Genomic DNA, 16,621 nt, shown 5'->3' with positions numbered 1-16,621 from the left:
AAATACTATCCCACCACAAACAGCCACTGCCATATTTCTGTAACTAGGGCACCAGCAACTAATCAGAAGAGTTGACTCTGAGAAGGACTTACCAAACTTCTGAGGAGAGATTTTCAGCTGTTCCCCTTCCCTCAGCGTTTTCTGATTGACTAGCACTAAGCATCTCACTGTACATTGCTGATGTTCCTGAGATGACAAACTCCCCAACGGCTGCATAGGCAAACCAACACCAAGTTATGGGTTCCCCTTCACACATTAAACCTACACTTCAGACGCCTCAATGCCCAGCTTCCTTGAGGCCTTTTTTGACCCCAAAATTCTTAGGCATTCACTTCAGATGAGAGCTGTGACCGTTAAATCTTCTGCAGCTTTGAGAAAAGAACCTGCCCGACATGACACAACTACATATACATCTTTTAGGTTTTCTTTATTTATATTTTTTTAGTTCAAGAATTACACACTAGCCAACATTATTATATATTTACATGCTGAAACTGGCTGCAATAATTTTAAATTCAAGAAAATATCTCTTATGTGCTACTCATTTACAATCATCATTTTACTACCTCACATATCCCAGAGGTTAGCAGTCCTTTTGAGAAAGACATGAAGATCGGATGCGATGATATCCACTAGTATTTTGCATTTTCTAGCCATTGGAAAATGTGCATTATGTGCATATAAGAAAGGCTACAAGGTCATTAGTAAGGCTGATGATTACTACATTATGAATTAAATCGTACTAAGTAAAAAAGATAAATCAGAACTGTGCAAAGACAGTACTAACAGAACCATTTAAACACCCATGCAAATAAAAATGTGATAGAAGTCAAATCATAGTCAGCTTGTTAGAATTAATCATGTTTCAAATGTTCTTTTTGTCTTCAACTGAAAGTAACAGGACAGACCATGAACAATACAGCCTGGTGAATATCTGTCAAATGACACTAACAGTGAAAACATACAAAACATTATCAAATTGGAATAGATGACCTTATGTCTGAAAAAACATTAAAAAAATACAACCCTTAGTATGAAAGTATATGTGAGATTTTTCATCATTTAAGTTTTTTTTTTTTGTCAAAGCACTTACAAAGAAAATAATTTTATACTTATGAAATGTTTCTGTTGCATATTCTTGTACAGATGAGCTATTTCAATTTAATATTAATGGATATTTAAATTATTACTATTTTTACAAAGTAAAATATAGGGCAGTATTTCTGATCAACATTCCATTTGCTTCTTAAAAATTTAGACAAAGTTCCTAGTGCATTTTATTAAGCTTTACCTTTGGTGTTAAGCAGTGACTTATTAGATTTCCCTTTTAAACAATTTCTGGAGTTAAGATTCTTTGGCTTTGGGGGACTATGCTATCTAATGGCAGTCAAACTTTTTCTTCTCTAAAGAAAAACTATAAGTCTACTATTAGATACCATAAGAGATACAGATTTCAGAAACAGACGCAGCATGCAGGCTTTCTGTAACAAAATCACTAACAGCTGAATTCTCACCTACACTGGATTCCTTCATATCGCCACTCACAGGAGCAACATAAAGGTACCTTATTGTATGTGAAAATCAGGCCCTATTTGTTTGTGCTATCTGAGTACTGAGTGCCCAACTACTGTCTTCTGCTGCTTGAACATTTTAACCATAAAAAAAAAAGAAAAGAACTTGCTAGCAGTAATAGAGTCGCAATGGCTTTTTTACACAACAGTACTTTCAATACGTTTTTATATCTGGAATCCAAATCTGTTTATGCAAAAGGGTGTTTAAATTACTCTGCTAGAGCACTGCAATTATTGTACTTAGTTAAAAAAAAAAAAGTCACTAAACAATTACTGTATCTATTGACTGCTCATTTACAGCTTATTTAATTATTTACATAATTTTAGGACACATTAATCTAAACCATAAATAGAATTAGCTTTTTGCCTTACTATAAAGTACAAATTAGAAGTTAAAAATGTTTAAGAAATCTGATAATATTTACACACGCTCAGCTTAAGTTATGGTTGCTCACATTTTATGTTTTATGTACACATAGCAAAATGTTATGATCTCTACTGATATAGTATTGTACCCTGGCCATCCCACTCTAGATTATTTTCTAGAAATAGTTAATATTTTTGCCATTTTTTCTTGGTTCCCTTAGGACTGTTTTTGAAAACTTACTAGTGGACAATGTTGTTAGAAAAAGAGAGAGAAGAAATAGGCAAGCAATGTGAGGACTAGTCTAATTTCAGATGCTAGGAGGTATAGTACTATCATCATGTCAAATGGTGCAATGCTCCATACAAATTATATGCATTGATCTGCTGATATAGAAATGCCCAGTTACCCTGTATAGTAAGTTGTTTTTTTTTAATACGATTTTTTTTTCAAAAATATATTCATACACTGATTGATGGTAGAAACAAAACTATTATTAGCTTATTCCTTTAACACGCCAACATATGAATGTGTGTACATATATATATACACTCATCATTTGTGTATATACACACATATGTCCATACAGACATTTAGACATATGTCCATATGCACATATAGTTGGATAATGTTTAACATTTGTTCTCTTATGTTCAGTACTGTGTTAATTACAGAATTGTAACTGACTAATAATTATAATGAAAAGTATTTGAACTTTAATTTTAATGCATATTTTGTCTGAAATAAGTAGGATTTGCTCCCCAGGTGTGAGACAACCTCTCATTTTCTCTGTGCATTGTGCTTTTGTACCTTACAGATTTTATGTCCTTTGTATTAGAATGTAAAAACTCTCTGAAGAACTCTGTGACATACTGTTATCCATTCTCCTCCCCTGGGAATGAGAAAATAAATGTTCAAAATGTCATTGCTTGAGTCTTTCTTCCCAGTCATTAAACTGCAATAGGATAGAAACATAACATTCCTTATGCAAACACAGAAATATGTTGCATGGATTTTCAGTTCTGAAAATGTTTATCATACTTACTAGCAGTCATATACAGTAGATATTTACAGATTGATCTCAAAGATTTCATTAAAACTGTGCCATGTTATAGTCATAATTTGCCCATGAATTTCACAAAGATGAAAAACACCTTAATTGCTGGCTATCATGTATAGTAGAACAATAAAATGTGCAACTATAATTACATTACAAGGTTCATCTAAATTATTAACTTTTGTATTTTGCTTATTGAAACTAACAACAATCAACAGGATTAGTAAGATCTAGAATGTTGATTTTCTGCCAGTTCTAAAGCAAAAGCAAATTTCTTCTGGTTTACCTGGAGGGTAGCACACCCATTAAAACCCATACCTCAAGTACGTTGACATAATTTCTCACTTTCACTCAAGTATCTCAGAAGAGGAGTGATTGCTCACCTTGAGTTCTACCCTTCCCTTGACAGTGCCTCACCAGTCTTTCTTACCCGCATCTTTTTGTATCACAGTGTTCAGCCTTAGTACAAAACGATAACCACTCCTTTTCTGGAAGAAGCCTTCCCTTTCACTGATTTTATATGTCACATTAATAGCCAGAAGGACATAGTAAAAGCAAAAGAGCTCCTTCCTCCCAGGTAATACATCTGTCCTAGTGGTACCTGAGCAGAAACCAAACATTTTCTTTCACGCTCTGAATAGTGACATCAGAGTATTATGGCTTATACTATAACTTCAGATAAATTAATGTGCAGTTCTAGGATTCAGTCTCTGCGGCTTTCATAATTAGTTCGTTCAGTAAATCAATGTAAAGAGTCAACATATTCTCTGTAAGGTTTCATATTTGAGGTGTATCAACCACAAGCAGGCTGCCAGCTCCCTGTATTCACTCTATGCTTCTGTGAAATAAATAAATAAATAACAAATGAAAAAATACAGAGTTGGTGGCAATTTAAGAAGTGAAAGAAAAACTTCTACAGAAGAATACTATAAGACGGCTTTTATTTATGATAATGGGTACCATTATTAAAGAACAGACTTTGAAGAGAAATTCTGAACTGTAATGTGGCACTTTTGATGTTTTCTTTGAATTGGGAAAAAAATCCAACATGATTCACTCCTAACACTTGAAATTCCACATGCGTCTACACAGCTTAGGGCATTGTGCATGAAATGCAGTCAGAAAGTAAGTATATGAATTAAAAAGCAACATGATCTCCTTCTGTGACCAAGTGACACGCTTGGTGGATGAGGGAAAGGCTGTGGATGTGGTTTACCTTGACCTCAGTAAGGCTTTTGACACCGTTCCCCACAACATTCTCCTCAAGAAACTGGCTGCTCGGGGCTTGGACTGGCGTACGCTTTGCTGGATTAGAAACTGGCTGGATAGCCGGGCCCAGAGAGTTGTGGTGAATGGAGTCAAATCTGGTTGGAGGCCGGTCACTAGTGGAGTCCCCCAGGGCTCGGTACTGGGGCCGGTCCTCTTTAATATCTTTATTGATGATCTGGATGAGGGCGTCCAGTGCACCCTCAGTAAGTTTGCAGATGACACCAAGCTAAGTGCGTGTGTCGATCTGCTCGAGGGTAGGAAGGCTCTGCAGGAGGATCTGGATAGGCTGGAGCGATGGGCTGAGGTCAACTGTATGAAGTTCAACAAGGCCAAGTGCCGGGTCCTGCATCTGGGGCACAACAACCCCAAGCAGAGCTACAGGCTGGGAGATGAGTGGCTGGAAAGCTGCCTGGCCGAGAAGGACCTGGGAGTATTGGTTGATAGTCGGCTGAATATGAGCCAGCAGTGTGCCCAGGTGGCCAAGAAGGCCAACAGCATCCTGGCCTGTATAAGAAGCAGTGTGGCCAGCAGGGCTAGGGAAGTGATTGTGCCCCTGTACTCGGCTCTGGTGAGGCCGCACCTCGAGTACTGTGTTCAGTTTTGGGCCCCTCGCTACAGGAAGGACATGGAGGTGCTCGAGCGAGTCCAGAGAAGGGCGACCAAGCTGGTGAGGGGTCTGGAGAACAAGTCTTACGAGGAGCGGCTGAGGGAGCTGGGGTTGTTTAGCCTGGAGAAGAGGAGGCTCAGGGGCGACCTTATTGCACTCTACAGGTACCTTAAAGGAGGCTGTAGCGAGGTGGGGGTTGGTCTATTCTCCCACGTGCATGGTGACAGGACGAGGGGGAATGGGCGAAAGTTGCGATAGGGGAGTTTTAGGTTGGATGTTAGGAAGTACTTCTTTACCGAAAGGGTTATTAAGCATTGGAATGGGCTGCCCAGGGAGGTGGTGGAGTCACCATCCCTGGAGGTCTTTAAAAGATGTTTAGATGTAGAGCTTAGCGATATGGTTTAGTGGAGTACTTAGTGTTAGGTCGGAGGTTGGACTCGATGATCTTGAGGTCTCTTCCAACCTAGAAATCTGTGATACTGTGATACTGTGTGATTTTTTGACTTGGAAAGTTTATCATATGATGAAAGCTTGACTCCTACATATTGCGGAGTCCAAACCTGAAAGTAGTATGTGAACATACAAAACAACTCAATTGAGAACAATAGATGGTGTCTATGCTCAGCAAATCCCTTTTCAGGCTTAAAACTATTCTCTCCCCATTGAAAAAAAGAAATAAGCAAGCCACAGGCTCAAAACAAAATCAGAAAATCACCTATTATTTCACAGAACCGTTTTGTTCCCATCACTGTCATTGACCGTTAATGGGGGGCGGGGGGGACCAAACACACTAATTTGCAAGAAAATTACGTTCTTAAAGCAAGAACAAAAAAAATAAAATATTTTATGAAAAGTGTTCCTATGAACTACTTTAAAGCATTGCCAAAGTTAAACGGGGAAATAGTATCTGCCTGAAAAAATTTCCTTTACTATTTGGATGGTACTGGAACTGGAATTTATTTCAAAAATATGAGAGCAAATGAGAGGTAGCATAGATACAATAGCATGTGGCTTTTGCTTCATTAAATATTTTCTGTTAAACAAGACTGGGGATCTGATTTTTTAAAAGCCATCAGGAATTTATACTTTTTATACCGTTCTTGGAAATGTTTAATGTTTAATTTTTTCATTACAGAAAATGTTTCCACAACGGACTAAATGGCAAACTCCACTTTAACCTATAAAATTCTATTTTTGTCTATTCTATTTTGCCTATAAAATTAAAGCTCTATAAAAAAAATATATTAAACAAGTTTCCTACAGCAAAAGCTGAATTTTGCTAGTTTGTCCAATGGAAAACACCCTAAAGCAGGAGACTTGCAAAAGGGTGGTGAGGCACTGCCACAGGCTGCCCAGAGAAGCTGTGGATGCCCCATCCCTGGCAGTGCTCAAGGCCAGGCTGGATGGGGCTTTGGGCAGCCTGGGCTTTTGGGAGCTGTCCCTGCCCACGGCAGGGGGTTGTAACTGGGTGATCTTTAAGGTCCCTTCCAACCCAAACCACTCTATGAGTAAGTAAACTATTAAAGCGATAGCTACCAAATCTTTCCCTTTAAAATAGTACATTAAGCAAAACAAAACAAAAAGTGAAATGGTATTACCTACTCCAGACTGAGAAAATACCCTGTCAGTATCTTTGTACTGAAGTACATACGCTCAGATATTTACTGTTGAAAGAGGTATGATACCTTTAATCAAACAATGTTACGTGTTAAGCGTAATGACAGTGACAAGCATAACACTAAAGAGACTGCAAACTTTTAAGAAGTCACACAAACCCACATGAATATTTCAGACTAAGGTACGTACTGTGACTGACAACATTCATTTGCAGTGTGTGTGTGTATTTATGTCTGTATACAGAGACAAGTAGGTATATGAATGCACGCAGACATATATATACACACACACACTCTTACATATATATAGCCTTGTCTTTTGTTGGTGCTTGATTTTTAATTGTTCTCTACCTTTCAGTAGAATGCCAGGGCACCATTGGTTTCCTTCAGCTACCTAGAAAATTATTATCTGGCCAACCAACTTTTGGCACATTGGAAAAATGATTCCCCTTCCCCAACACAAAACAACAGCACGTCTACCCATTCAGGACATGATCACTTAATTCATTTTTATACCACTGCTACATTCCTATACAGATCACAACCACAGTCATTGAGACTGCAAGTATATGCTGTCTCTTTAAAACCCAAACAAAACTAGTGCTTTATGCTTCAGCATCTGTGCAAACACCCAACCCTAATATTATCAGTCAAAGGTTTAGCTCTTTGAATAAACAGGAAATACCTGAATATGGTTGGGAAACCTCTGACCATCATCATCTTGGAAAGATGATAGGCACTACTTGTTTTCAAGTTTACACCTTTAAAAGGTAAACTGTGTGTTTCATAAGCATGATAACAGTACACTCTCTTAAGTGTAGATGCATGTCTTGTGTACACAGTTTCACAGGGAATGGTATATACTGCTGTTGAAACTAAAACTTGTTACACCTGTAATTTGTGTCACTAAACTTACATGAGCACTAAAAGAAGATTGTGGGGGACAGCGAGACAGAGATGATTGTCAGAATCTAATTTGCATTCGCATTTGAATGCACTTGTAGTTTGATAAGGGGATGTGTCCATACTGCAAATTTACATATTTATGATTTAGCAGGAACAACCAAAATGTTATAAAAGCACACCAGAGAGTGGGCCAGCAACTAAGGTGTTTTAAAATAACTTTTTGTCCTGAATAGAATTTTTCTAAGTCCCACTTTTGGCTGTACAACTGATTTGAAGAGAAATCCAGTTCTTGCTTCCTGTGTGGCTTTGTTTCTTAGTTCACATAGTAAAGCCAATAGACAATATTGAAGAAGGAAAAAACAACAGGAAAGAATATGCGTGACCATCTATCTATGGCATTTACATCAGTCAAGTCAGGGATGGTAATTTTCAGTTGAGATGCACGTCTCCGTAGCCTACTTTTCTTCTGTGCCACGTGCCGCTCCAGGGCATTGCGACCGAAGCTGTGTCTGGGTAAGCCAGCTTTCCGGTACTGGATGCTTGAAGTGTCATAGGCCAGCATCGTGCTCCTAGGGTCCCCAAGCCCCATCACAGCCTCAGAGGCAGCCATCTCATTTTTAATTTCAAGTGTGCTCAACAAAATATTTTCATGTGGATCCATCTGTAAGAAATAAGAAGGCAGATTTAACAAGGTAAGAAAAGAAGCCCATTCAGTTGCAAATTGAAGCCATGCTGACTACTCATTCTTTGGATGCCAGCCTGTCTGAAAGACTTTAAGCATAGCTGTGACTGTATTTTTTGCCATTTTCCTGAGAACTCAGGGAGCAATGTGGCTGATATCATATAATGAAATAAATGGTATCTCTCTAGACCCCATATTTAGTCAGCAGAAGCAATACCTGCATATGTTGTATATGCTCAGCTCCTGAAAGTGGGATTCTGCCATTGGGTAGGATATCTGGGGCTATTTTTCTACTTTGTAGGGTTTATGGAGTGAAAGCAGGTGGAAAAGCCTTTGCTTTTTGTTTGTTTTGTTTCTTTCAAATGAAAGCTTCTGCTTTGACAAGAACTTCAGGTATTCACAAGGTGTCTGTGCCTCTATAAAAAGAGGCCTGGGGCATTGCACGGGAGGATGCACCTTTTCACTCCCCATATCCAGACAGGACTGCTATTTACTTGGGGAAAGATTCTGGCATAGTATAACCATGCCTATGTGGAATCTCCACACCCCAGTGCTAATGTGTTATGTAACTACAGTGTGCATATTGTGGAGACCTGAACACTGGAATAGCAGATGGTTACAATTTAGAGCAAGGAATAACTTATACATGTAGTTCAGAGTGTAATCACATCAAATGTACTTTGAACACTTGTTTCAATGGACAGTTTTGACTACTATATATATTTTTAAGACAGTTCAGAGAAATTTTGAATATAAAATCTTAAAAGGTTAAGAGGATTTCAAATATGAACCAATTCCACTCTTGGTCAATCTGAAATAGATCTGAAACATAGTAGGAGAACTTCAAAATAATTAATATATAGAAAACTAACATAAGGTCATTTAAGGAGTTCTAATTCTCCTCAGCCTCTCCTCCAAGCATATATTTTGAATTGTGAGATTACAGAGCATAATTCAATAAAAATACTTTCAAACGCAATAATAGCTAGTGAGCAGCTAAATAACTACATTACTTGAGTGATGGCAGTGCAGGTATACTCCAGGCCAAATAAGAAGTGGAACTGTTCCAGAGCTCCTTTAGGAATAACTCATCCATTTTAACCATTTATCATGTACATAATATATACTATGAGTATTACTGAAAGTGCACAAATTGTGACTTTTGTGGATTTCTAAACAGTAACACAGAATTAATTCTTTTGTAATATTTAAAAGCCGGCAGCCACCACCAGGCACCTCAGTGTGCTACCTGATATAGCGCAGTATTTGCCATTAGTTTAAAAAAAAAAAAAAAAGAAAAGAAAAAAAAAAAAGCTATGTCACTTAATAGCATCCATTGCATAGTGTTATGAAACAGGAAGATAGGTACTCACAAAAGTACTTTGGACCTACTGAAAACATTGCCATTTGAGTGATTACATCTGTTCAAGTGATGCATGAAAATCAGCATCATTGAGATGCCAGATTTCCCCTCTATTTTTCTCAATTTATGAGAGTTTGCACCCCTCTAGTTTCATTATATTTTACTTTTAGATTAAATGTAATGACTCAGTGTGAAACAGCCAACATCACTTATTTTGCTTGCTTCCAATCACAACTATATGAGATCTCTGAATTTTCTAGCTAGAGAAATCAACATTTGTTTTTGAGAAGCACCAGGAAAAATAGGAAAGTTGGGCTGAAACTCACAATGAATTCCTTTAAGTACTTTGTAGCATGATAATGAACACAGCAAGGAAATACTGTGTTCTAGCCAGGAAGATCATCAAATCAGTTCTCATTTGCATGAAGCAGAATTAAGGCAAAAAGTGTATTCTGCTATTGTAATACAAACAAAAACAAACATATGGAAAATTTATCAAACAGATATATGAAACTTCACAAGAGGGTCTGCAATTATTTCCTTATAATGAGTACAGTTATTTAGAAAATTTTGAAGAGATTTCTGGAGACAAAATTGGCTGTCATAAGACTGAAAATAAAAGCAATTGTAGGCTCTCAAGAATTTTTAAAAACAGGTAAATTATCTTACAAGAGGGGTGCAAAGACATTTTGGAAACTACATTGTTCATATTTTCACATATCCTTACCAAGACAAAAGAAATTTTAGTCCCAATGACATAAGGGGAAATTTGACATAACATCTACTAATACAAGGGCTTTACCCCAAAGCCTAGAGCTTGGGTTATTTTCACCTATGTGTTGTGCATTCTAAGACACTATCTTTGGAAAGATTTTGGTGCCAACAAATTTGTTCACGTCTTAAATATTCTTAGGCTGAATACACTCTAAAAATTTTTAACCTTTTGATCTGCAATGATATTATAAATTTGAGTGCTCTTTACACACTCATACACTTTTCTATGGAACACAAATATAACAAAAGTTATTTTAGTCTACCAGAGTTTAAAATAGACAGTGTACAGCTGGTATCATTCCCTCAGTTAACTTTTTGCTTTGATTCATTTGACATTGGATTTTACATTAAAATCAACAAAGTAAGTAGTTTACTGAATATATGTTGCTAACAGAAAATTGCTGCAGGTATCTGGCAATCTTTGGCAGTAGTTAGCAATATTAATATTAGTGATGGTGGGCAGAAAGAACATCCAGCAATATTCTAAACTATCTTCTAGGGCAAAGTGTCTTCTTCTGCACATACCACACTGATATAGGAGTTGGAACAAAGCATTTCTCAATATTCCAAGAATTTCTCATAAGAAATAATTCAAAGTAAAGTAAAAATTAGTGATGGGCGAACCTTCAAGTGTTAGAACAGACAGGTAAGCACCACAAAGTTCAGGTGCTTCTCCAGCACTAATCTGAACTTCCTGCACCCAGAACAGTGGATTGACAGTTACAAGAACTGCATTTTTCATAATATTTTGAAGAATTCCAATCCAATTCCAATCTAGAAGTACAAGTAAATGAGTAAATGTGAAAATAAATGAAAAAACAACAATAGAACAAAATTAACCTGACTTTTCAACCTCTGACAAAAGGTTCCTCGGTAGATTAGAGAGAGCTGGAAGTGTTATTTTCACCAAGCAGGTTCGCCCAACTCTAATAAAACATGCTTCACAACTAAGGGAAGTCTGAGATAGAATGTTAATGACTTACATTTATTGTACACAGCACCACCCATTCAAAAGGATCCCAAAGCGCTTTACAAGCATTAGAAAGTAGAACCACTTCCCATTGAAGTGCAATCACTTCTGAGGTGAAGTGCTGGGTCTGACAGTGCAGAACAATACACTATATTTTAGTCAAGGAAATGGAGAATGCTATAGCCAATTAAAACTATGGGGTGGGTGAGTAGTGGTGGGGAATGTTAAGTAAGCAGAACAGTTACATAAATTGATATTTGGCCAGATGCTTGGGGCTGAGATGACCACTCTATAAAAAAAAAGTGCCATGGGATCTTTAATGACCATAAGTGGTCAGGACCTGAATCTTAAGTCTCTGAGGATAAAAACAGAAAACAATGAAAGATACCTTTGTTGAATACATTTCTGGACAATGATATGTGCCAATTATTCTTCTGTCCTGTAAGTTAATAAAATCAAGACCAGTTTCCTTAGAGATAAGGCAGCTATTATCTTTCATTTAAAATTAAAGCACTCTAGGGTATTAATAGGACAACTAATTAAAAGATACAGGGGACCTCTAAGCCAACAATTATCATAGGTATATTTTGGCTTCAGAGGTGCCATTACTGCCTTGCCCTGCTACTCAAGGTAACATAACTTTGTGATGTAAATGTATTTTTTCCAACTGGTCACTGTGACCAAGGAAGATATGATGTTATGAAAACAATTGTTAAAATTATTCTGGGGGAAAAATAAGTGTAAAAGTGATTTCAAAAGAAGGTGGTAGAAGGTTAGAAAGCTCTCTCGGTGCTGAAGGATTGTTCAACCATAGAACTGGACTCTTTATGGTGAACAGGAGAATTCAAACAATGGAAAAACTCCCAGGGGCAAGGAACAAAGGGAGGACGTGAAGATGAAGAAAAAGCAGCAGCAAGGGCCATGAAAATAAAAAAAGTGAATGTGGAAGTGAAGGCGAAATGACTAGAGCTCAGCAACCATGCAAGAGGGTGTTTGTTTTTTCTTAAAATCAATCTTAAAGGTGGATGACAAAATATATGATATAAATGATATTCACTTATAGGTCCAGGTCAACCAGTGAAAAAGCTGATTCTGGAGCCTAGAAAGTGGCCATGACATTTTGATGGCCTCAAAGGGAATACAGAGGAAAGTGTAGAAATGTTACCATTATATATTCTTCCTGCTACCTACACATTCCAAAATGATGGCTATCTTGAGGAATTCCTCTTATGCTAATATATTAGCAACTGCAAAATACAAGGAAATTACAACTCTCACAATCATACATCCAGGCAGACGTATGTACATTAAGAATCCTCCAGTGATGACCACATCTCTGAAACTAGTAACATCTAGTAAACCAGCACCTTGGTGATTAAACTCTGCTGTTATGCCAAACAATTTCATAGTAGGAGGTAGATTCATACTGATGAATTGAAAAGATATAGCATTGACCCTTTTTACTTTCTCATATTCAATTCTTTTTCCCCTGTAAGGTAATCTTCAATTACAGGCAGGTACTGATGACTCACTTTATGGCAGAATGGCACAAATGCCATGGATAAAACACTCGGCAGGACTGAAATTTCCAACTGAAAAACTTTATGAAACAAAACATTTATAAATTCCATAGAAATAGTTGTTTGATAAGTTAACTTTAACTAAAGTTAACATTATGTTAACATTAACTAAAAGAAAATATGGTAAACTAAACCAAGAATGGAGAACAGGAGTCGCAGGTCTGCTACAAAGTTAACACTACAGATTAGGTTTCAGTATTTATAGTTTTCACTATATATATTTCACTTCTTAACATTCTTAAGAAGTGAAAACACAGAAATAAATATCCCTGTAGCAATGAAAGTCAACATGGCATACCTAGATATTTAATTTGTTAGAGATAAAACTCTTAGTGTTATCCATAGTATAGTTTCCCACCTCTTTGTGACTGAACTTTACTTAGAAAACAAGTAACAACCCATTCCTGACTAATCTCAGTATCTCTAGCAATATTAGGTGAAAGTGCAAAACACTCTTTACATATAATAGGGATCTCCCACTTCATCAGTAAGGATTGCTTTATTGTTCAGGAACCACTGATCTCTGGGGATTGCACTGACTACTCAAGGTAACACACAGAAGGTAGATTAGTTTTGTATAAGATGCTGCAAGTTTCACTCTGGAAGAAAAAAGAACTAATGCTTTTCAAATGGCACCTACCTACAACTGTACAGACAATTTTACTGAGACAAAGCTATATCAACTAATAAAGCACAAATGCCTAATATTTTAAAACATCTATATGTGAAACAATGCCCCTAAGAACGTAACTAACACTGTATTTCTATTGTCTGTATAAGATGAAAATTATTGCCAACATTGTAGTAACTGTTTATGAAACCACATTAGCATACGTTGACTCAGTTTGTGTTATACACCTAAGACATGAGCCAGGCTGTAAAGTATGCAGTTAGAGGACAGTAAAAATAGATTGACTTATAATTTTGGATTACTTCATTTCATTTCAGATCAGAAAATCCAGACAAACTCTCCAAATTCAGTTGTGATTTTTTTTTTTTTGGCTCTTGAGCTTCTCAAAGCCTAAAAATGTAAGGAAAAAAAAAAAGCAAGCCAATAAAAAATAAAGAAAAAAACTCCGAAAAAAAATGTGAGATCTGGACACAGAGCTTTAAACACTTTTCTAATGCCTTGTAATTCAACTTCTAAGCATCTAGTTTTACCCCCCAACATATGTGATTTCTTGATCATTATCATTAGTAACACATCGCTGAATTAGTCGTTAAGTATTGTAGAACTCTGGAGTAATGGTTGAAAACATATGCATTCTTTTGGCATCCATTACTTACATACAAGATTCCATACTTAAGACATTCTAGAATAAATGCTTAAATAAAATTAAATAGGGTGAACTATCTTTGACTTGACACTAGAATAAAAATCATGAAATAGGAACTTGTGCAAACTACTGCATGGAATCTAACATTCTGAACCAAAATCCAGCAAGCTAAATAGGCAAAATCAGGGGGAAGATAGGGAGAAACAGGAAAATGGCCCCTATTTCTGTCCTGAGGCCTGAAGCTTACACCAACATCTTGTGAAATATTACAAAAAAACCATCCCTGTTCTGCTTTTTTTTTTTTCTTTTCCTTGAATAAAGTGGGCTAAAGCACCTTAGCCAACCAAGAAAGAAAAATGTAAAGTACACTGTAATCTACAGAAATGCATCTTCTTCCATCTCACCTTTGACCAAGATAATTCAGTACAATGCAATCTCTAATATAAAGTGGAAGGAATAAATTACTTAAGGTCTTGATCTTGCACATAAAATTTCCATTCCAGTATAGAAAATATAGTATACCATAAATAGTAAAAAAGCATGTAAATCAGGAACGGAGCTTGTGACTTTCTTTAAGTGGATACATTAATTTAATGGGACTTAAACACATACTTAGGTTACTCATGCTTTCAAGTGATTTCCTGACCTGTGAATAAGACTGTCACTTTTAATCCAAAGCCACAAACTGTTTCCTTCTGTGTATATGCACTGTTTTATATTAGTCTACAAGAATATGTTACAGTGGTGGAGATAAATATTAGTTAAGATGAATTCTAGCTGGTAAGTTTTTTTCATTTCAATAAAGTTTGTATTGATGATATTTAAAGGTAGTTGCCCTCTCTTCTGGAAGCTTCAGGTACAGATTTCTTTTTTTGTCCTTGAGACTGCAAAACAATCATTCAGATCAATGTCTTGAGTAAGTGACTGCATTTTAAAAATTAAACCCTTCCATACACACACAAAACAAAACAAAACAACAACAACAAAAAAAAACACCACAACTCTTCTACAGTAAAGTGTAAAAAAATCTCTAGGATAAAAGTTGAAAAAATGAAAAATGAATCTCTCTGAACCACTTGAGAGCATGTATTTCTACAAGGCCAACTCAATAAACACTAAACTGGAAGAAAATCAATCTTGAACCAGAAATAAACATAAAGAAAGTGACTTAAATAGAACTGGAATTTTTGAAATTTCAGCTTCAATTTTCAACCACATTATTTTTAATACTGATACGTTAAGAAGGAAGCAAAGGTAGGATATTTAGAATAGAAATCTCCTGGGGTACCGATTAATGACAGTCATACCATTTCACCAAGAAACGAGGTATTAGGCAGCTCTCATTCTTATTAATACTTCTCTAACAATATATATTGCTTGTTAAAGTGTCACCAAAGTTACATGTATGCATTTAACTCTCTTGGAGATCCTATAAATGAAAAACACACCAGCAAGAGCATTCAAGCATTTTCTTTCTTTAGTAGTTTCTATTAGAAGAACTTAGAAGATAAAAATTTCATCAATTTCCTCTATGCCCATAAACCAAGTTTCCTATTATGCTGTCTTGCAAAATATACTTTAACAGATATAGCTACCACCAGAAATCTACTACAGAAACCCAGTAAAATTGCTTCTATATATGTAGAAAAGCTTCATGAAAGATGAAAAATACATGAAACATTTGATTATCATTACAACTAGCAAAATTTCCAAGGTATAATTTGAATATAATTATGGTTCTGATATATGAACTAGACAGTAAAAATAAGGTTGATAAAGTAGCTTTTCTAGAACAGACTTTTATAAAATCCATAGATGCTATTTTTCTTGCTTAAAGTCAAATACAACATGGAAAGCACTACACATCATGCATTTGTCATAAAGGTGGGTGGGCTGTATGGCAGTCTACCAGTTTCATCCGCCTGAAACTTCCATCCATTTGCCTACAGACTTAGGCTTGTGATTTTGTAGAAGAACACCACCATAATGCCTGGGCTCAGCCCAAAAAGTAACATGGTCAAAGGCGTACAAGGAAAGATTTCAGGAGCAGTGACAAATGTCAGATAAAACACTAGAGAGAAATTCAATTGTGGTGAATTTGACTCAGGAAATTCCTGAGATTTTTTATGGAAAAAATCAATGTCAAACTTTCAGTGTGGGGAAAATGAAGATGAATTTCCGATTTTTGACACTATATTTTCAAATTAAATATCTAGAAATGTACTTATGATCATGTTCAGGGCTGATTTAGAAGCCTGAAACTGCCAGTTTACAGCTATACATTTTGCAAGGCTCAGAGGACTGGTTCTGACAATATTAAAAAGAACAGTACTTAAAATAATCTGAAAATCTGAATTTGTTGACAGAATTAGAATATTCCTGCATGATTCACTTGCATGCTGATAGTCTAATGTTTTGGGGAGAATCTAACATTTTGTCACTCATTTAGAAATGAGTGACAAGAATGAAAAAAACTTTGTTGACAAGAAATGTTTAGTCATTTCAGATTTGTTTCTAAGTAAATTTCTGTGTATCCACTATATACCAATATTGTGTATCATGAGAATTATATAGCAATATTATGC

At 36.2% G+C, this 16,621-nt stretch overlaps 1 protein-coding gene across 9 annotated transcripts in view; it reads right to left on the bottom strand.

Moving 5' to 3' along the window:
* Positions 1-410: 410 nt before the first annotated feature.
* The window catches only part of GABRB2 (gamma-aminobutyric acid type A receptor subunit beta2), a 162,796-nt gene continuing 146,585 nt past the window's right edge, over positions 411-16,621 (bottom strand). For 8 of the 9 annotated variants that reach the window (XM_013178462.3, XM_048064692.2, XM_048064694.2 and 5 more), the window contains 2 exons: positions 11,568-11,618; positions 411-8,051 (listed from right to left, as the gene is read on the bottom strand). In XM_013178462.3, coding sequence (XP_013033916.1) covers positions 7,704-8,051; positions 11,568-11,618 — 399 coding nt within the window. In that variant the 3' untranslated portion in view covers positions 411-7,703. The remainder of the gene's footprint in view (positions 8,052-11,567; positions 11,619-16,621) is intronic. The other variant, XM_013178466.3, reaches the window with a different exon arrangement.

This window comes from Anser cygnoides, chromosome 14 (assembly GCF_040182565.1).
Source record: "Anser cygnoides isolate HZ-2024a breed goose chromosome 14, Taihu_goose_T2T_genome, whole genome shotgun sequence".
NCBI classification, from domain to species: Eukaryota; Metazoa; Chordata; class Aves; order Anseriformes; family Anatidae; genus Anser; species Anser cygnoides.
The sequence above is the reverse complement of the archived record's forward strand: the minus strand, read 5'-3'. Positions and strand labels throughout refer to the sequence as shown.